Source organism: Bicyclus anynana, chromosome 22, assembly GCF_947172395.1.
Source record: "Bicyclus anynana chromosome 22, ilBicAnyn1.1, whole genome shotgun sequence".
Classification (NCBI taxonomy): Eukaryota; Metazoa; Arthropoda; class Insecta; order Lepidoptera; family Nymphalidae; genus Bicyclus; species Bicyclus anynana.
This window is the reverse complement of record NC_069104.1, coordinates 1,453,099-1,474,967: the sequence shown is the minus strand read 5'-3', so window position 1 is coordinate 1,474,967 and position 21,869 is coordinate 1,453,099. Positions and strand designations below refer to the sequence as shown.

Below are 21,869 nucleotides of genomic sequence, written 5' to 3'. Positions count from 1 at the left end.
AACAGTACAAAACACAATAGGTACATCTTTATTTTATTACCATAACATTATCCTCAAAGCCGCGCTAAAAGCTTACACCAAATGTCATTTTTGTGTTACAAATATTGAATAACAAAGTGGAAATGTTGTATTCTATTTAAGTCGACTTCGACAGTGGTAACTGGGTACAAGTATACGTAGGTAGTAGATTAGATACAGTACTTACTTAAGTTACATCCATTTTTTAATGGAAGCTAGGCCTCCATACATATAGGTTCCTATCTATAAATATATCCATTCGGCTCACTGTTGAGCATTGTCGGTTACGTTAATAGTCCACCACCACCACGCTGGCCTATAGAAACCAAAACCCACGGATTGGCATTGGCAGATTCACACACCTTTATTCCTCACGATGTTTTTCCTTCACCGTTTGAGACACGTGATATTTAATTTCTTAAAATGCACACAACTGAAAAGTTGGAGGTGCATGCCCCACAACGCATTCGAACCTACGCCGGAGGGCAAAAAAATTACAATAAACTGTTTTTATCTCATTTGTAATTTTCTTACAGGACGATGGCATAATGGCAATTTTGAAAGACACCAACTTATGTAAGTTTTTAAAGTCATTATAGGCATTGTTTTTGATATAAATGTGAATACTTACAGTACCTACAGTACGATGTAGTTATGTTTATGATGTCTCCATAATGCACGCTAAAATCAAGACCCAGAGTGGATACCCTGCCGCCGGGCCCCTACGCAACGAGTGATACCTAAAATCTTGTATCGCGCAGCGTTCCGAAATGGCATAAAGATTGCATCTGACTATACCTACATACCTACGCTAACATCACGACATGTGAGGCGATGGCGGGAGGTAGAGAGGCGCGCGCGGTGTGATGCCCTGCCACTGCAGTGCTACTGTGCCGCTGATACCTGAAATCCGCACCGCGGCGGCTGCAGCGGCGTGCAGCTGGCGCGCGTCTATAACATAACACATGCTCGTTCAGCGTCGCGCGACGAGTGCGCGCGCGCGGCGGCCGTGCTCCGCTGGACGCTGCGGCAGACGCACCGCGGCGGCTGCAGCGGCGTGCAGCTGGCGCGCGTCTATAACATAACACATGCTCGTTCAGCGTCGCGCGACGAGTGCGCGCGCGCGGCGGCCGTGCTCCGCTGGACGCTGCGGCAGACGCACCGCGGCGGCTGCAGCGGCGTGCAGCTGGCGCGTGACCTGCTCGTGCTGGGTGTGCCGCGCGCACACGCGTCAGCGCTGGCGGACGCCGCGGACACAACCCGCCGAGCCTACGAAACGCACATCACGAACAACGGGTTTATGGGTAACAATTTGACTTAACATTTTAACTGCCCACTGCAAGGCCAGGCCTCCCTCCTTATAGGAGGAAGAGGGCATATAGAACTTAGACTCGCCACTCTATTCCAATGCGGGTTGGTGGAATAAGGTTGTTAAAAAAATTAATTAAAGGACATTATCAGATGTTATTGATAATAATGTCCGGGACCAACGACTTAACATGCTCTCCGACGGGGTGACGGGGGTGTAACATCACTTCCCAACTCTGGGATCAAAATTTTTACTGAAAATATCTTAAAAGAAAGTGAAGCTTGGAATTTTTTGGACATCAGAACAGAACATTGGCTACTTTTTAACCGACTTCAAAAAGCAGGAGGTTCTCAAGTTGATTGGTACTTTTTTATATGTATATCCCAGTACAATGTACCTATGCTTTGTAAAAAACCGAATTTTACGCGAACGGAGTCGCAGGTGTCAAATAGTGGATTTATTTATAGTTTGACGCGCGACGTGCGAAAGTAAATCTATAGTCCTTTTCATGAAAAAAGTCCCCCCAAACGTGGCGCTAATGTCATAGTGGTGCTCTTTGTCATTTGCGCTGTCAATTTTAGTTCAGGTTTTAGCCGCGGGACTTCTTTCATGAAAAGGACTCAATCTGTTTCTTTGTGGCGGTTTCTTTCTGTTTAAAATGGTTTCTTTCCGTTTCCAGTGAACAAACTGACAGACGTCAAAGCATCGCCGGGCCCCGAAGGCACAGTTGACACCATCACACTCTCGCTACACTCAGACGAAGTGTTCACTGGCGAGCAGAGAACGTCCGAATTAATCATAGACAAGTCGCAAGTGAAGTCACTCCTACAGGAACTGAAAAAAGCCAAACAGAAAATGGATGAAATTGTTATCGAATAAATTGAAATGAAACAAAATAAGAAACTTGTTTGAATCAAACATGTATTTTTTACGAACCTCCCATTGGATTGGATAGCTTTCTGTATTCTCCGTTGAAAAGAAGTTTCAAATGATTTTGCGTACCTAGTAACATTATCCATTATAATAATACTGTTAGATGTGCACATGAATGAGGCGTTCAAAAGAGGTTTATACACAACTCCGTGTTATTCGTGGTCACTAGTCAACAACGAACTTTATTTAAATATGTACATTATATATACTTATTCTGGATTTTCTTTATTCTGTGTAAGTAGGTATTATTACTTGGTAAATAATAATTATAATGTGTGGATAAGAAAATTGACAATATATGAAATTAATATGCAACCAGTGTTTTGTTTTATTTTGTCATAAATTCTGATTACCCTATTAAATACTCTGTACATACTTACTTGTAAATCTATGCTAATTACTATTACATTATTAAAGGTCAAATGTAAGGCATTTTAGGTCACAGAATAAAGATGATCCAGAATGAGTCTTTACAAGCAGCGTGGTGAAGCCGCTGAAATCCATAAAAAAGCAAACGTCAGGCGTCTACCGTCCTCGACATACGCACAAACTTTTCTTCAAAATTTAACGCCAACAACAATTACGTTAATTAATATTATAATCAATAATTACATTACAATTTATAAAGCAATTTATAATATAAATGATGAAAAAAAACAAATTAAAAGCAATAATCTCTCATAGATTTACGATTCGGTACAAGTACCTAAAATTCTATTTAATCTCTATTTAAAATTGCTGCTGTTTTAGTTCTTAAATATCCGTTTGCGGAAATAGTAGCGCTGCTATGTCCAACGTTTTCGTGTAAATATATTATTTCCCACCTCTCCTTAGAATACTGTGACATGACATTGACAGTATCTATTAATCTGTGACACTGACATTCACTTGACATAACCATCCAGAAAAATTTTACCCGCAAAAAGGCGAATGATTACAGAATTCTCAAATTCTGCCTTTTGAGAATAGTTTGGTGTGAAAATATAAATCAATGGCTGGTGATTGAATGGTTAAATGGCTGATAAGTAAATATTATTTAGAGTACAGTGGATTGTTATTAAAAAGGTAAGACTTGTAAAATTAATTTTCTATTTGATTTATGTAGGTACCTAGCCTTCTTCTTCTGCAGTTCTGGTAAATGTCCTTTAGCACCTAGGTGCATTTTGCGATCGAAAATTAATCTAGTCTGAATTTCATATTTTTATCTAACTCTTTCCAAACGAAAACATGTTGTGGGGAATGAAAAGTCATTTTGAAATTTGAATTTGAAAGCAACAAGTAGGTTTAGGTGACTATTTGTGTAGTCTTACAATGATATAAAATTGGTATTATTAAACTGTTTCAACACAAATTAAAGGTGCATTGGTAATTGAATATTAATAATATAATTAATAGATTCATTAATCTAGTAGATAAACGCGCAAAATCTCTTTCAAAAGCAAACAATGGCTGTAACTAAAAATAAATTTGAACCACACCCATGTCCTTTTTACAAGACCCACAAACATTAATTCGCTCTTGGTCTTTATTATTTTTATCCTGATGATTTTTACTATTTATGCTATGTTTAACCCTCAATATAACATGAGAGAGGTCTGAGAGTGGCTATGCTATGATAGCTTCAGACCAATATTCATCAATAGTTCAGAAAGCTACTTCCATAATTGTCCATGGCATACATATTTTAGCTGCTCCCTGCTGGGGAGACTCCAACCAGTTAAGCTTGCTCCAGAAGCTTAGCTGACCAATTATTTTGCAGAATGCCTAATGTAGTATTGCTTGAGAGACAATCCAAAGATATTAGTGTTTATTAATATTTTAGCTTAATTATTTTAGCTTATTTCATGACTAGCAGATATTTTAAAATGAGGCTATTATATTAACTTGGAAAAAAAAAATTGTGTCAAAACTAATGTGTTTTTCAAGTGTTATAATAAATCTTAAATTTACTTTTAATAGTTTTAATCAATTATTAATTAAAACATACTTTTACTGAAACATTATTTGGAGTTATATAACAGCATATAAAACAAGTGAGACAAATATTTTATCATTCCATGTTATCACTGTGGGGGTGCTAGGGCGTGGTATAGAGAAAGCATTCCTTGACATTTTAACCAAAGGATGTAGGGTTAAGTAATTCCTTAAAAATTGTTTAACACTTCCCTCTTCTGCACACAAACACTTTTTTTATTTTTTGTCTTATTTATAAACAATATTTGCCACATCTTTTAAATACTACCAATGTTCCCATTTCCCCTTTAACTAGCTAATCATAAATAAATGAAAAAGAAATAGATGAACAGGGCGGGGTTCAAACCACCACCCGTAGGTAATGAGCGCTTTACTGTTGAGCTATTGAAACTCTCTGGTGGTTTTGCATGTATAAAGTGCACTCCACTGCATCACAGTAGGGCTCGGAGTCCACTCAGCCTGAGCATATGTCATAAAGTGTTTTTCAGATAGCATATGACGTTCATAATACATTTTATTTTGAATTGCGGCAAACTTTCAAGAGTGAAATGAATTGTCACCCGCACCATCCTACATGAAACAAACTGTATTTACTATTACATTACAGTTATGGCTTTCTTTTTCAGTTAAAAATGCATATTTTATGCTCAATCTGTAGTGACCTGTTGAACCAAGCAGAGAATATATATGTCACAAAATGTGGACATATGTTCCATTATCAATGCTTATCACAGTGGATAGAGAGGTAATTATGTTCATCTTTTATGACTACTATTTACTACCAGATGCCCCTTGGTTTCACCCTCATAGGTCTCATACCACTCATTCCAGTAATAATTCCAGGGGATAAAATTATCATTATTGTTATCATCATATCAGCCGATGGACGTACACTGCAGGACATAGGCTATTTGTAGGGACTTCCAAACATCACAATCCTGAGCCGCCTGCATTCAGTGAATCCCTGCGTCTCGCTTGATGTTGTCAGTTCACCCGGTGGGGGGTCGACCAACACAGCACTTTCTAGTGCAAGGTTGCCATTCCAGCACCTTGGGACCCCAAAGTCCATCGGCTCTTCGAAATATGTGCTCCGCTCATTGCCACTTCAGCTTTGCAACACGTTGAGCTATGTCAGTGACTTTGATAGAAAATATAGACTATGACACTCACAAATATGAGTAAGTGGCTTTCTAGTAGTAAAAAGAGTTTCAAAATCAGTTTCCAGAGATAACCGCCTACAACATACATCACCTCTTTATAATATTAGTATAGATTAGCAAATTCTTTGAAAAATTCAATTGAATATGCAATTTTGAAAAGAGCACATGTTGGATATTCTATAAATTATCTAATATATAAGAAATATAAAATATCTAATAACATATTTAGATAAATTTTAAGTAATTTTTGAGAGCTAATTAAACACCAATTTTTTTTTTAATTCGTGGACATTTTAAATTTTTAGACATATGCCCATTTTGAAATTGCATATTAAACTTTTAATAAACGCTATGCCTATCACGAGACATAATGTATTGTTGAATGTGTTCTTAGCAAGTGAGCTCTGCGAAGTGTTGCTGTGTTATACTGTGTAATAGTTTTATATTATTTATTAACATTTCTTTCTGTTAACCTGGACTCTAAAACTACTGAATGAATTCAAATTAAACATATGTAAAATCCTTAATGGAAAATGTTTACTATTTTTTAACCGACTTCCAAAAAGGAGGAGGTTCTATGTTCGGCTGTATGTATGTTTTTTTTTTTTTTATGTATGTCCAGCGATAATTCCGTCAATTATGGACCGATTTTGAAAATTCTTTTTTTGTTTTGTAGGGTTTACTTCCAGGGTGGTCCCATTTTTTTCATGCCAGGTTCTGATGATGGCATCCTGGAGGAATTGAGGGGAACTTTCAAAAGTTGTAGAGACGGCTAGTGCGTTTGTTAGTGTTTCCATAAGGTATTTTAAACCACTACAACTTTATGAAGGTTTGGAGTTGGTCTGATGATGGAGCCGAAACATAGACGATGGAACTCGTCAAGGATTTACAGCAGTCACCTTTTGTTTGGGCTTGATTAATTTGTATTGATGAGTAATTTCCACCTATATGGGTTGTGACTGTATTAAGGGTCTGGTGATGAAGACGAGGGACAGTGAAGAGAACTCCTCGACGGTTCACAGTAGCTACCTTGTGTTTGGACTTGATAAATTTGTATTGATAAAAACTTTCCACTTAGATAGGTTGTGACTGAACACACGCAGTAGTTATGCTAACACTAAAAATAAAAAAATAAAAATTTTAATAAAAAAATTCAACCGACTTCCAACTCAAAAAATAACTTTAACTAAAAAGCAAATACAGGAAGAAAATTTTTTTAGTGCGGATATTTTTATATTTTGTACATAAACAAAATTTAATGATCACGTATTTTATCTTTTTTTTTTTAAATCAAAAATAACAAAATTATCGTTAGCTAAAGTTATTTACTTTTGAACAGAATTTTAGGGTCACCCTATTGTGCGTTTATTTTATTTTCGTTTGATACCTAAAGGACGTCACCAGATCACTTTTAAGCTGAATATATCTTGTTTAGTAATAATATGTACATTATTTTGTTATTTTAGAGACATAAATTAAAAAAAAAAATTACATAAAATGTATCGAACTGTTTGTAGATTTATATTCTATTAATGATACAGAACCACGAAAAAAAATATCCGCACTAAAGACCGAATCACCCTGTATAACATCCTACCTATGTGCTACCTTCTGATCAGTTTGAAGGCGGTGCCAAGCCAGTATCGTGTTTTAATTAAAGCTGTTTTTGGAATAACCACAGAATTTTTGTAGTTTAAACGTATTTAATTAAAACATCACTGGCTTGGCACCACCTTCAAATTGATCAGAAGGTAGCACATAGGTAGGATGTTATTTTTTGCTTTTTAGTTAAAGTTATTTTTTGAGTTGGAAGTCGGTTGAATTTTTTTATTAAAATTTTAAATGTGAGCTTTCTGTATTCTCCATTAAAAATAGAAAATACTCATGAAAGAATTATTTTGATATGTTAAATAGTTCTCGAGATTGAAATTTTAAAGTTAGTATGCAGCGGTCAGCCAGCGTTTAAAGCCGTGACGTCACCGTACGACATTTTCTCAGCTGGTTCAGGCAATTTCGTATTTCTACTTACCTACTGATGAGCTAATGGTTAGAATTGAAAAATCGTTTTGTTTTGAAAGCCCATTTATCGAGGAAGGCTATAAGCTACATACCATCAAGCTACGACCAACAGGAGCAAAGCACTGATTAAAAATGTGGCGAAAACGGGGAAAAAAATGTTCGGTCGTCGGCTTGTCTTCTTAATATATAAAAAAAATTAAAGAAAAATATTGACCCGACTTCCTAAACGGAAAACATACGGACTAAACTAAAAAGCGAAAAATAACATCATATTTTTCTGGTGATCAATTCAAGCCATGTAAAAATGACATAAAGATTTAGATTTTTCAGTCAATGTTCTTTCAGAAGCGGCTTATATTAACATGACGCCGGCATAGCACCGCCTTCAAATTGATCAGTAGGTAATCAACAGCAAAGCAGCAGGAACATAATATGATGTTATTTTTCGCTTTTTAGTTTAGTCAGTCTATTTCTTTTTCTTTAAAATTTTTTATTGTTCCCTTTTTAGTGGTTTAGACAATTTTGTTGAAAATTCGTTCCATCGCCCGCTGTGTGACTCTGGCGGACGTCCAAGGTATCAAGCGTATTTTTTAGTTTTTTAATCTGTTCATGTTATTGTTCATCAGGTCACGGACCTGTCCACAATGCCGCAACAAAGTGACGGAGCGCTGCATGTACCGCCTGTTCCCCAACGTGTCCAACGAGGCGGGCGGCGAGGACGTGGCCACGCTGCAGAGCCGGCTCGACGACGTGCTGCTCAAGCTGCGCCAGCACCGCGCCAGCTGCAAGGAGCACGAGGACAAGGCCGCGGAGACCGAGGCGCAGCTCAACAAGAATGTGTGGGTTTGTTTGTGTGTAAAAATAAGTCATCATCAACATTAACATACCATGTTTGGCTCACTCTTGAGCTGCAGTCTCATGTCAGAATGAAAGGCTAGGCTATTAGACCCACCACGCTGGCCCAATGTAGATTAGCAGACTTCACACACCTAGAGAATCAAGAAAATTTTCAGATATGCAGGTTTCCTCACGACCTTTCTTCACTGTTTGAGTGGGATTTAATTTCTTAAATTAAATATCCAGTTCGGAGTATGAGAGGAGTACCTCACTCACTCTTTTCAGTTGAAAAGTTAGTTTCCCGGACTGTATGCGAAACTACGCCCTTCGAATCTAAGGCAGAGTTCATATCCACTAGACTATCACGGCTCTAGTTCTTAATACATATAGTACATTACCTATTTCAGGGCTATAGTTAAATCATTGGAAAAGCAATTAGCACAACGAGAAACTGCCTTCTCTGCATTGAAAGAACAGCTGGAGTACTTGAAGATACAGAACTCGGAGACGCAGAAACTGAAGGAGGAGAATGAGAATTTAAAGAAGAACATGCAAACACTAAACGGGTAAAGCTAAAATTCAAAGTTCTTTAATACAGGTACAGGTACAGGATACATATGACTCATTGGTACTTGGTTTAGATTTACTTTTACAGGTCTTGAGTTCCTGAGAGCCTGGCTCAAGTCAGTTTCAGTACCAATTGGCGAAATTGGTTTACATGTGCCTTAGAACATCTAACTGAGGTGCAACTCTCTTCTCGTGGGATTTTAAGAGTGACGAAGTAAAGAGTGTACTTGTATGCAGACACTTGTGCAAAATATTCAATGCATATATGGGTTGTCTTGGACGGAAGGCATATTTTACTATAGATATTCTAGGGTTACTTATGCTATGATAGGGTGTATATTTACTTTACAATCATTCAATATATTTACAAAAACCATCGCTATTTCTTGAACTACTCGTACCTTCCAATAGTATGTATATTAGGAAATAAATTCACTTTACACCCTCAATTATAATAGGTTACTAATTGCATATTTGTGTTTCCTATATTACCTAGAATGTCTTTATTTTAGGACAATTAATTTATTTTAGAATTACACAAGTTTACCTTTTAGTTTTCCTCAAAAATCGGACAAAGAATACATTTGTGTTAGTCACTTTATAAATACGAAAATTTATCGGTAGCATATCAAACAGATGAAAATGTGTTTTTTGCCAACTTCTATAAAGTATTACTACTTTAATATGTACCTATGTTTAAATACAAGAAATCCTGATCTTTTAGTGTATCATTAGATAGAAAACAAGTTATTTAACAGGAATAGTGATTCATATGCCATAGGTGAAACATATCAGTTTTTTGTATGGTATTGAGGTATTGATCTTCATCATCACCTCCATAGTGATACAATACGTCTGGAGTGAAAGCTGTGATCTTATAGATATATTGCATGGCACTGAACTCTAATAGTACTACATAAAATGTATTTTGGTTAAATGTTTGTAGTAACACATGGAACTTTCCATCTTCCACCTAGCCAAATATGTGGTACGACTTTTTTAGAAATCAGGAGAATGCAGCAGAAAAGCGAAACCACCTAGGGCCATCTTCGGGAGAGCCTAGCAAGAAACGGGCCCGGCTTAACAATGGCTCACCAAACCAGCCCCATCTAAGCGTAGCCGTGACTACAACACCCAGACTAGACTTTACACAGAGCGAGGCTAACGCGGTCCAAGCTCAAATACAGATGGCGATTTTTGAAGCTTGTAATGTAGTACAAGGCATCCCCTACGCACCGGCCTTCAAAGGCAAAGCCTTCCTCAGCGAAGGTGTTCTTAAAATGTGGTGCCAAGACGACGAGGCACTTCTCTGGCTGAAAAAATGCATTTCCACACTAGTGTCACCAAAACCAGGAACAAGTCTCTCTGTTATACCACAAACTGATATACCGATCAAGGTGAGATCTGGTCTCTATGTGCCAGACTTTAACCGCGACATGAGGCAACTGCACCAAGTTTTGAAGATGCAAAATCCCTGGTACAAAATAATGGCGTGGACCCTGTACAGCTGCCAGAAGACTGTGGGCCATCCGCCAGGAGTATTTCTAATCCTGGGCATACCGAAGGAAGAGGTGCCAAATTTATTAGCTCGCGGCCGCAGGGTGGCATACTCCACTGGATCGATATATATACGCTTCTTCACGGACGACGGGATGGGCGAACAACCACCTGGATTTGAGGCAGCTGAAGTAGATCAGGACAACCAAACCTCGACACCAGACATTGCCGATAACACAACTGATCACAGCGAAGCAGCCACTGCCTCCGACGGCCGACCAGCGTCGGGGGTGGTCCAGAAATAAGTCATCTTCAACTCAACCTCCAGCTTAAACATCTCGCGCCAAATCATTAGCTGGAGGTTGACCTTGACACCGTCCCTGTACTCTGAAAGTGCAAGGGTAAGTATATCTCACAAGACTCTAACTAGCGGTTACATTCAGTACATTAATATCAGAAATACTGTTCCAGATATCTAGAAGCAGTAATACCAAACTCTACAAACCAAGGCAAGGTCGTACCACTGTTTCTTACACCAATGTAATCCATGCAGGGCTAAGTCCCAAAGTAATTACTAACACAGCTCATATTGAGGACTATGACCACAGGCAGAGGATCATACCTTACAGGAGGTGAGGAACTTGTCTCCTACTCTTTATACATTGGAGCAGCCTCTGTCATGCACTTGAATAAGCTCAGACCAATTATAGAAGGACCAGTATTGCACCCAAAATTAACAAAATTGTATGTCATTCTCTGAAGAAAACGAGCTTCGAACATCGATTCTATAGAGACAGTTTTTATAATTGCATTAGATAGATGTCTAGCGAGACAGGTCCTATACAATAATTGGTCTGAGCGAATAAGTGTGCTTTTAGAGAGCGAAGTTTTTGTTACTGTCACTTTAGTATAGACATTATTGGCGTCGGAATATAGTCGAAAATAATAATTAATCAAACCAATCTCTCGTTGTTGCTCAAAGATAGATAGATAGTAAGAGAGAAGATATCATTTTAAATAATTTTAAAGTATATTTCAACGGCATCAACGTCTATAATAATAACAAACGCGTCGTCATTGTAATTTCACTAATTTGGGTTACAATTCCAGATCAGGTTCATTCAGGAAATTATATTTTCTAAGTTAATACTCGAAGTTTATATTTATTTATTTATGTAAAAAATACATGTGTGACTAACTCCTGTGAAAACTCTCAAAAATAAAATATTTTCTTTCTTTGATTTTTAAATACTTAAAGATGTGCAAAAAAAATATAAAATTTTAGTAATGATTGTGTTATCTTATGTTATTTGTGATTTTGTTTGTATAAAATTTTGATCATTAATTTGTATTGTAGGCATTTTATTTTATAGACAAATTTATTTTAATTGTATTTTAATTTCATGTTGTGTTTTTTCCTTGTATATGTCAAACAATATACAGTTTAAAATATATTTGTTTTTATTTTATTTTGTGTTTTAAGTTTACATTATAATTATTTGTTTTGTATTTTTAGTTTTAAGATTATTGTAACGCCATCTTGTAGAGTTTTGGGGTATCCAAGTCCAATATGAAACGACAACAAAATATATATAGATGGCGTTATTAAAGATGTATTTTTTTGTTTATATATTGGACTTATTAACACCGCATGACTTAATTGTTATTTCTCTCTCGAACTATATTGTTTTTATCTCTAGAAATACGCTCAAATGAACGTCCGGCGTACCAGGCAGTGAGTAGGGCGGCAGATTTGAAAATCATAATTTAGGGGACATCACAGATTCAGAATAATAGGCAGATGTAGCGCACGGAACACGACGGTGTCGTAGCCGCTCCAAATACAAAATTCAAAAACGAATACATTCTCGAGTCAGTATGACACGAACCGTCGCATCGCGTCGTAGTGACTTTCAATATTATTCAAGACAAACGGCGTCTTACGTTTTTATAAATATTTTAAAAACTGTTCACAAAAACTAAAGAATTGTGATAGAGTATTTTTTTATTGGTAATTATTGATTACTAGCTGACGTCGCGCGGTTTCACCCGCGTGGTTCCCGTTCCCGTAGAAATACAGGGATAATATATAGCCTATAGCCTTCCTCGATAAATGGGCTATCTAACACTGAAAGAATTTTTCAAATCGGACCAGTAGTTCCTGAGATTAGCGCGTTCAATCAAACAAACAAACAAACTCTTCAGCTTTATTATATTAGTATAGATTATATTAATTTACGTAATTGTTGTTAGTGTGGAATTTTGAAATACAAATCATGAAGAAAGTTTGTATACGTATGCCAGAGTTTCCCAAAATTTTTGGGTCATAGACCCCTTGATTTTTCCGTGTTGGGTAGACCCCCTACTTATTTGATATTGATTTTCTGTATCTTACAACTTACACAATTTTATAAACATATATAATATTTTTTTTAATTCATAGTTACTTTTAAAATAATGTATGTTTTGATATTATAAGATAATATGATGTAAAAAATAGGTACTATCAGTGTATGTGTATGTGTTATAATGAGCCAAATTTTTTTCCAAATATTTTTTCGCTGACATAAACCCCTTGCAGTTTGTCATAGACCCCTAGAGGTCGATATAGATCACTTTGGGAATCACCGGTATATGCGGATGTCAAGGAGACGCGTGACGATTCTTTTTTTATGGGTTTCATCGGCGTCACCACGCTGTTTGCAAAGACTCGCTCTGTATGATCTTTACTCTGTGGGGGCAAAGATTAAAACGTACGAGTTTAGGGTAGGGTAGGGTCTTCATGCCGTAGGCTCCATTTGGAACCACAAGCTCAGAAACATCGGCTGATGAGACCCGAAAGCTAATAATAATAATAATAAGCCTTTATTTCAATAACCAATACAAATTACATTAAATTGTACCAATTTTTCATTATACAATAATTAGGTATACATTACAAATTACAATAACCAATACAAATTACAATAAATGGTTCAAAATTGTCAATATACAAATGTCAATATCGTATTTTATTTTATTTATTCAATGTAATAATAATGTCAATTTAATAATTTACGATTATAAGTAAGTAATGTCAATGTTTTATTTTGTTATTGAAGCACCCATTTTTGGGTATAGGCCTCCTCCATCCTTTTCCATTCAATTTTGTCTCTCGCGTGTCTGGTCCATATTATACCCGCTGTGTCAGTGAGATCGTCGCGGCCTGCCTCTCGGTCGGCATTTATCGCGTGGGTACCAGTGGAGCTTTTTCGACCCGAAAGCTGAATACAAATAATTGCTTAAAAGGCTTTATATAACCGTTCGTTTCCAGACTGCAGAAGGTACTGAACGCCACCAGCGCTGAGGTGGAGGAAATGTTGGAAGGCTACACTGATGTCAAGACGGTCGCTACCTTCGCCACTGCCCTTAAACGGTAACCACCTGCGAAAAGCCTTTTTTTTTCATTAACGATATTTTTTTTCTGTTTGTTTATAGTAACACAAATGAGTTCTTATTTTAAATGAGATGATCGGTTGAAAATAATATCATTATCTAATATAAATAAATTAATAAATATATTTGAAAATTACTTACTATCTAGCCGGGAAGTAAGCATCATTATATATCATGTGTTATGGGTACCAAGATTGGTAATTTCATGGTATAAATATATTAAATTTCATGTAAATTTCGTCTAAACAAATTATATTTAATGTAATTCGTCTGGTAATTATTCGAATTCCCACTATGATTTTAATAACCTTATAAAACTATCAATAATGGTTTGTTGCTCTATAATGACAGATCTTTCTGAATATGACAGTAAATGTGGTTTTTCCACACAGCGAATATTTTAGTTCCATTTTTATTAATTTCTCTACTCACTATCATACTACCCTCAAAGTAAATTTTGCTTTCGTGCGTAAAACTAAATTTTTAGAAATTGTAAAAATCGTTTTTTTGGTACTTCATTTTGCATTTTCAGAAGTGTTTGTCTCTTTCCAGCGCGCTATGTGAGAGTGAGAACAAGAAGAACGACACCCGCGACAGACTGCAAGCCGTCAAACAAAAACTTGCTGCTGAGAAGTCCATCGTTGCTGATCTACAGAGCAAGCTAGCGTGAGATACATGTTGCTCTAAAATCCGGCATTAGATATATACAGGTGTTGCGGAATATCACATCACACTAATATATAAATGCGAAAGTTTGTGTGTGTGTATATATAATAATTTATTTATTTTGCTATCAACTATAGCTATATATATGATAGCAAAATAAATAAATTTTTGACGGCCTCCGTAGCGGAGTGGTACGCGCGGTGGATTTTCAAAACGGAGGTCTTGGGTTCGATCCCCGGCTGGGCATTTTGAGATTTTCTTAATTGGTCCAGGTCTGGCTGGTGGGAGGCTTCGGCCGTGGCTAGTTACCACCCTACCGGTAAAGACGTACCGCCAAGCGATTTAGCGTTCCGGTACGATGCCGTGTAGAAACCGAAAGGGGTGTGAATTTTCATCCTCCATTGAACAAGTTAGTCCGCTTCCATCTTAGACTGCATCATCACTTACCATCAGATGAGATTGTAGTCAAGGGCTAACTTGTAAAAAATAATAAAAAAAAAAGTTTTCATGATGAACTTCCGCAAAGTAACGCCTGCTTCTATGAAATTGAATTTTTTTGAAATTTTATAGCAGCTTTTTTTGGCTGAAATTTGGAATTAAGTGTACAAAAAAGGGGTTGTTGCAAAGTTCTCTGAGAACGCCATCTACTGGTAGTTTAAAATAACAAAGACTGTTTCATCATACCTGTAGATGGCAGCACGCATCTTAAAAGCCTTACATCAATAAGTCAAGCGTGCATAATGAAGTTTTACTGATTTTTTATTCTACACAAGTTAACCCAATACAATCTCACCTGATGGTAAGTGGTGATACAGTCTAAAATGGAAGGGAGATAGGCTAACTTGTTACGAGTAGGGATGAATCTATACCCTTTTTGTTTTCTACACGACATCGTACCAAAACGCTAAATCGCTTGGAGGTACGTCTCAGTTTGTAGGGTGGTAACTAGCACAGAACAGACAACGCTAAAAGCTAAAACTTTTAGCAATAAAAGTAGCAAGGGGGCGTGGCCCGCGTACACCCGGGTGTGCGGAACATCGCAAGCGTGTCCGCGCATGTACTAGCAGTCTTGTTTTGTTCTGTGACAAAAGGAATATATAATATTCAACTCTAAAGTAAGGGTGACATTTCATTTTGGACTAAATTTTAAATATTGACGGCCTCCGTGTGTAGCAAAATGGATTTACAAGACGGAGGTCCTGGGTTCGATCCCCGGCTGGGCCGATTGAGGTTTTCGTAATTGGTCCAGGGCTGGCTGGTGGGAGGCTTCGGCCGTGGCTAGTTACCACCCTACCGGCAAAGACGTACCGCCAAGCGATTTAGCGTTCCGGTACGATGCCGTGTAGAAACCGATAGGGGTGTGGATTTTCATCCTCCTCCTAACAAGTTAGCCCGCTTCCATCTTAGGCTGCATCATCACTTACCATCAGGTGAGATTGTTGTCAAGGGCTAACTTGTAAAAAAAAAAAAAAAGGCCACTTTGGCCACACCCCTGGGTACGCTGAGTTCAGTACAAAGAATTGGCACTTTATAAATCTAGTTACCTCTCATATCTGTGGTAACTAGCAACAGCCGAAGTCTCCAGCCAAAATCTTGGCTTTTGATGGACTTCTAGATTATTCTGATTTGTTTTCGACTGTCAGGTTAGCGGATGACAGACTGACGACCATATGCCGCAAGTACAAAGCCCTGAAGCACAAGCGCAAGTCAGACGCGCTAGAAGTGCCGTGCGCGCCGGACTCGCCCTCCACCTCCAAGCGGCTAAAGCGCGACCCGGACCCGCTCGTGGACCTCACCGACAACAACAACAGCTTTGTGAGTACTCACAACAACGAGGTCGCCGATATCTGACGTCGACTGCCGCCGAGACGTCGACTGCCGTCGAGGTAGCAGTTGCCGCTCATGTAAATTAACTCTAAAAGGGAGTACTCATCCCTGACCCAAGTCTACCCTAACCATCCGGCAGTCTATACTAATATTATAAATGCGAAAGTAAATCTGTCTGTTAACTTTTCACAGCAAAATGGCTGAACCGATCAAAATGAATTTTGGTATTATGATAAATGGGACCTTGGAGCAAAACATGAAGAAAGAGAAAACAACAAAAAAAGAGAAGGTGGTGAAATAGGGGTTGAAAGTTTGTATGGAAAGTCGCGATAGCGATAATGGAATAGGATGGGATGAGATAGCGATTTCTATAGCGACAGTTGAAATATATAAAAATATAAATGTCTGAGTTTTACGATATTTTTTTAAGACTTATGATTGGTTTGTTTGTTCGTTTTCTTGTTTGTTAAGCTAAAATTATTAACAGACTTCGTTATATCAAGCTTCGTTTTAATTTATGTTTTACTACCCCTACCACTTTTTGCATATTTTCTCACCGTTAAAAGCTTTCTTGTTATACCACAAACATTCCCAAACCAAAATCGGCCTAGATGTTCTTGATTAATCTTATATATACTAGACTATATGTCTAACATAATGGTCTAATAATAAATCTTGTTACAGAATACAATGGTGGTGAATATAGAGAACTCAGACTCACCGTACTTGCGTCTGCAGCAAAGCAGCCTGGCGCTTTCGACCCTGACCCTTGCCACGCAGCCCGCGAACCCTGCTAAAAGCTTGCCGGATAAAAACCTCAAGGTCATCATCATCAACATTATTATCAGCCAATGGACGTCCTCTTCTGGACATAGGCCTCTTGTATAGACTTCCAAACATCACGGTCTCGAGTCGCCAGCATCCAGTGGCTCCCTGCAACCCGCTTGATGTCCTCTGTCCATCTAGTGGGGGGTCGACCAACACTGCGCTTTCCGGTACGATCGCCATTCCAGCAACTTGGGACCCCAACGTCAATCGGCTCTTCGAAGTGCCCTGCCCATTGCCACTTCAACTTCGCGACTCGCTGAGCTATGTCGGTGATTTTGGTTCTTCTGCGGATATCCTCATTTCTGATTCGATCACGCAGAGAAACTCAAAGCATAGCTCGCTCAATCGCCCGCTGAGTGACTCTGAGCCTTCTTATGAGGCCCATAGTTAGCGACCAAGTTTCGGATCCGTAGGTCATCACTGACAACGCGCACTGTTTGAAGACTTTCGTCTTTAAGCACTGAGGAATTTTGGACTAAAAGACGTCGCGAAGTTTCCAAAACGATGAACAACCGAGTTGGATTCGGCGGTTTACCTCCTTCTCGAAATTTGACCTACCTATCTGGACTGTGTGTCCTAGGTCTCTCAATCTACAATTTCGTGTGTAGAGTCCTCAACAATAACTGGGCGGAGCGGTACATGAGCGTTTCACGCAATCTTTGTCTATCTCATGTTCATTTTAAGGCCCACCTGATGAGACACTCTGCTGAGGTCATTGAGCATGCTACTAAGATCATCCAGAGTCTCTGCCATGACAACCACATCGTTACCTCAAGGTAACCCACATAAATTACCTTTTAAACCCAGACTCAGAGGGGTTATAATGGGTATGACCTTTATACCATATCTCTTATCAACTCGGAAAGGGACAAGGTTGAGTTTACAATACTCTACCACCAGTTCGGAAGACAGGTTTTGCTGAGCCGGAAAGAATCTCAATAGTTGCTCTTTTAAAAATACAACGGTTAAAATCATTACAATTTCTTTTAACCTTACTACATGAGTGAAGGTGGAAGCTCCAATGGCCTCCTCATCTTTAAGAAATTCATCAATTGTGTTATTTCTTTTTTTTTCTAGCCTTCGGAATATGCGGTTCTGAACTCAGCAAGAAATATCCAGAATTCAAAGCCGAGCCAAAGTAAGAGCACGAGTATTTTTCAAAAAAAGGACCCGACGAAAATTTCTTTATCGCAGGAAAACGATCCGAATCTCTCTCTGATGAACATCTCCTACAATGGTTTAGGAGGACATTCCAAGCTGGACACATTTCCCACACCCAAGCAACCTGAACCCAAAACCCGCATACCCAGGTTGACGGCGAAACACAAGTTGAAACGACCCGTACAGACGGCATCCAGCAACCAGGATATTCGCAAAATGTTGCAAAACATTGATTGAATGTATTCAAGTAATTGAAGTGAACAAAATAGTCAAAACGAACCAGTAAACAAGAATAAAAGATGAGAAATACACACAAATCTGAACTCCGTTACTCCACTCACTCAAGTCTGGCAAGTTCGTTGATGACACTCCCATGATATGCGGGCGACGGGGGCAAAGACTGCGCTGGTGTGAAATCCTGCGTGCGGGAAGTGAGGTGCATCAGTTGTGGGTTTTTCATTCATCGATACACGTCCCCCGGTCCGCGCGGACCATCAGGAGTGTTACGAACAAAGTTGCCATGCTATACATTGAGTTCTTCACTCTGACCAATTATTGTATAGGACCTGTCTCACTAGACGTTACTTTTTTGCCAAAGTATATGATCAACGATCTAATGCGATTATAAAAACTGTCTCTATAGAATCGATGTTTTAACGTTGTAATCGTTGCGATACTGGTCCTTCTATAGTCTGAGGTTTCTCACTGTATAAGTCAACATCACAATTATGATCTCAAATAGCTTTAAGTTTGATATTCAATATAAATATGAGCCTAACACATTCTTGTGCCTTATTAAAAATACACTTTTATCTCAAACAATGGTGTAAAAAAAGAACAATCGAGATACAGATATTCGACACTTTCCAACAGTTTTTAAAGTTACCCCATGTTGAACGCAGGCCATATAGACCATACTGAAAATCAGCCAGTAAACTGATACAAAATAAAGTCAAAAACCACTTAAATAGCGTAAACAAGAGAAATAAAGATCTTGGACACTTTCCTTGTCCACAACCTAAAGAGACAGTGCCTGAAGCATTTCCAAGTAAATGAAGAATCACAAGATGAAATGACAATGTCGGCAGTCAGGATGTAGACTAATTGTAAAGAAATAAGATAAATTAAAGACTAAAAAGAGACTGTTAATAAAAAATAAAGGATAAGTGAATTATGTACAGGGAAAAATGGACAAATACAGGACGCTTAAGTGTTGTATAAGTGTTGTCAATGTTTTAATTGTGTTAAATATTTATGGATCTACATAGTTTAAATGTTATTAAAAGTATGAATTGGTAATTTTTGGGAGGCGCGAGGTACATTGGGCGCGGGCGCAAATAATTATATTAATAGTATGTAGTGCACCATGACATATTGAGATGAAAGACAAAAATGTCGACCAATAGAATGAATATGAAACTATGGGATCGAAGATATCGTTCTCTCATTCGTTTTGTTGGCACAAAAGATATTTCAACTATTGGTCAATAACATGTATTTTTGCCTTGCCTATGAGATAGGTATGACCCTGATGCATGCTAAAAATTTATATATTGGGTAGGTCTGACAATAATCTATCAAAAAAAACATCTATTTTACATGCCCCTAAATGCAAAATAATGTTTGCTGGGTCAGCTAGGTAAGATAGAAAAACGAAAATTGACAGGATATTTGTAAAATAAATGAAAAAATCTAAATATTTAACGTTAAAACATTTTAGATTCCTGACAATTGATTTTTTTTATTATGAGAAGTATAAACATAAACGCATAAATAATAAAGATATCAGTAATCGTTTTTAAACGCCCTTACAAGTATATTCGTTCGTTCGTTCACACCAAAGCTATATTTAATATGGTTTTTGAGTGATCTACTAATCTAAGAAGATCTCTGTATCTCATAAAGTAGTCATCACAGATACTGTCACTTTGGCGAAATTTCCCTACTATTATACTTTTAATACAATACAAAATGTCAAATACCCAATTAGATTAACCAATGCTGGAATACAAGTGTGACATCACCATTTGAGCACTTTGGAATAACCTAAGTCCTTGCGCCTCTAATATTACGTGTAGTTTAAGATTTTTTGTCCCTCCGGTTATGTTAATTATTTAGTATTTATGTAAATATTAATTTATTATCTATTATAAAAATAAGGCAAAAGAAACTAAAAATAATGTTAGTTTTTTAAATGTCAAATTAATTAATGATGTTAAACTTTAAATATTTATAACTTATGAAGTTCTGATTGTTTACAATTAAATCGAAACTACCCTCCTGATAAATTTTGTGATGTGAATATTTTTCCCATAATTTGACGCACCTAGTTATTTTGAATGCCATATTAATATCTATAAAATACTGACTTAAAAAAAATCTTAACTTTCATGTTTTAAAAAAAAAATAAAGGTAGTAGTAGAATGTGTTTTATGTATATAAATTTATATGTATTAGTATCAAAGCATTGGATGTGTTGCCTCAACATGAATATAAATTTATTTGTGTTATAATAGGCATATATGTTTAAATTACTATTTGTGTGAGCTGAGAGACTCTCCAGTCAAGAAATTTTATGTATTAGCCAATATAGAAACAATGATTTGTCAAACAGTTGTAAGAAGTTAATGTAGGGGTTGTTCGATATTAATGTGTAAATAAAAACATATAAAAGTGGTAACGCGTTTATTGTATTTCTTTCGTGGTTTTAAAATAAATAAGATCCATTGTCTTATCTGAATCAATATCTGAACCTTAAACATATGCTACTGCTTCAAGCGAAACCAATATACAGGCACCTAAATCATCATTATTAGGACTTAGACTCAATTTTTTTTTTTTTAATCTTCAGAGTTGAAAGTTCCTAGACCGAGGGCTCATGTCAATTGCCGTGGTCTTTTCCGAGTATTCTTCCGATTTGCACCATTGAGAGTTTGTTGTGAATGCCACTGCCCAGCAAGCCCCAAAGTATAAGGGCACGTAACATGTCACACAAAGACTATGAACACGTCTGTTAATCTTCTGACTATACAAAATGCAGCTACGCCTGCGGTTCGATCTACCACTTAGATATCGGGGCACGTGGATAATATTAATATCGCTTCTCAGTCTCGTATCATCCGGCTCTGCCATCTCTTAAAACTTATCCTTTCTATTCTCAGACTAATTAGATAAAGACCTGCCTCGCAAGACATTATTTTTCTGTCAAAGTATATGATCAACGATCTTATGCGCTTATAAAACACTGTCTTTATAGAATCGATGTTTCATAGTTTACAGTCGTGTCCGTTAAAAACCTTCGTAAAAATACCTTCTTGTGTAGTTAAATGGTGTAAAAAACGAACAAAAACTGCTAGTTTAGTATAAGATATGTATGAAATCTAAGCTCGTTTTCCTTAGAAAATGGCAGAAAAGTTTGTTCGTGAATTTGGGTGCGATACTAGTCCTTATGTATTTAGTCTGAGTTTCTATTAGTAATATATTCTTTGGTCTCACCCATAGAGTAGAATGGTCTCTTTAAGTGTCAAAGGGTCTCACCCATAGATAATACACTTATACTGGGTCTCACCTCACCTATATACTTATTATACTCTTTGCCTCACCTTTAACAAAACGTCACTTTGACACTTGACAGTTGC

At 37.3% G+C, this 21,869-nt stretch overlaps 2 protein-coding genes across 5 annotated transcripts in view; both read left to right on the top strand.

Annotated features, from left to right (window-relative positions):
• Positions 1-2,579, top strand: part of LOC112043384 (putative peptidyl-prolyl cis-trans isomerase dodo) — a 46,964-nt gene extending 44,385 nt beyond the window's left edge. For both annotated transcript variants that reach the window (XM_052888456.1, XM_052888455.1), the window contains 3 exons: positions 555-594; positions 996-1,322; positions 2,007-2,579. In XM_052888456.1, coding sequence (XP_052744416.1) covers positions 555-594; positions 996-1,322; positions 2,007-2,206 — 567 coding nt within the window. In that variant the 3' untranslated portion in view covers positions 2,207-2,579. The remainder of the gene's footprint in view (positions 1-554; positions 595-995; positions 1,323-2,006) is intronic.
• Positions 2,580-3,137: 558 nt separating this feature from the next.
• LOC112043382 (E3 ubiquitin-protein ligase TRAIP) lies at positions 3,138-20,911 on the top strand. Of its 3 annotated transcripts, XM_024078776.2 has the most exons (9): positions 3,152-3,325; positions 4,861-4,979; positions 8,040-8,252; positions 8,658-8,816; positions 13,628-13,729; positions 14,302-14,415; positions 16,059-16,230; positions 16,927-17,064; positions 18,148-20,911. In XM_024078776.2, exons 2-9 carry the CDS (start codon positions 4,867-4,869, stop codon positions 18,466-18,468), a joined length of 1,332 nt encoding a protein of 443 aa, XP_023934544.1. In that variant the 5' UTR covers positions 3,152-3,325; positions 4,861-4,866; the 3' UTR covers positions 18,469-20,911. The 3 variants fall into 3 exon arrangements, 2 of the variants coding, with proteins under 2 accessions (XP_023934545.1, XP_023934544.1); XR_002886679.2 differs by lacking the exons at positions 13,628-13,729; positions 14,302-14,415; positions 16,059-16,230; positions 16,927-17,064; positions 18,148-20,911 and adding exons at positions 9,821-10,715; positions 10,786-10,946 and having other exon boundaries at positions 3,139-3,325; XM_024078777.2 differs by lacking the exons at positions 13,628-13,729; positions 14,302-14,415; positions 16,059-16,230; positions 16,927-17,064; positions 18,148-20,911 and adding an exon at positions 9,821-10,774 and having other exon boundaries at positions 3,138-3,325.
• Positions 20,912-21,869: the final 958 nt, after the last annotated feature.

What these genes read in the sequence shown, in the direction of transcription:
- LOC112043382 (XM_024078776.2), top strand. Translation starts at nt 4,867, where the DNA reads ATGCATATTTTATGCTCAATCTGTAGTGACCTGTTGAACCAAGCAGAG. An exon ending in TTATCACAGTGGATAGAGAG is followed by an intron (nt 4,980 to 8,039) that starts GTAATTATGTTC and finishes ATTGTTCATCAG; the next exon opens with GTCACGGACCTGTCCACAAT. An exon ending in AACATGCAAACACTAAACGG is followed by an intron (nt 8,817 to 13,627) that starts GTAAAGCTAAAA and finishes GTTCGTTTCCAG; the next exon opens with ACTGCAGAAGGTACTGAACG.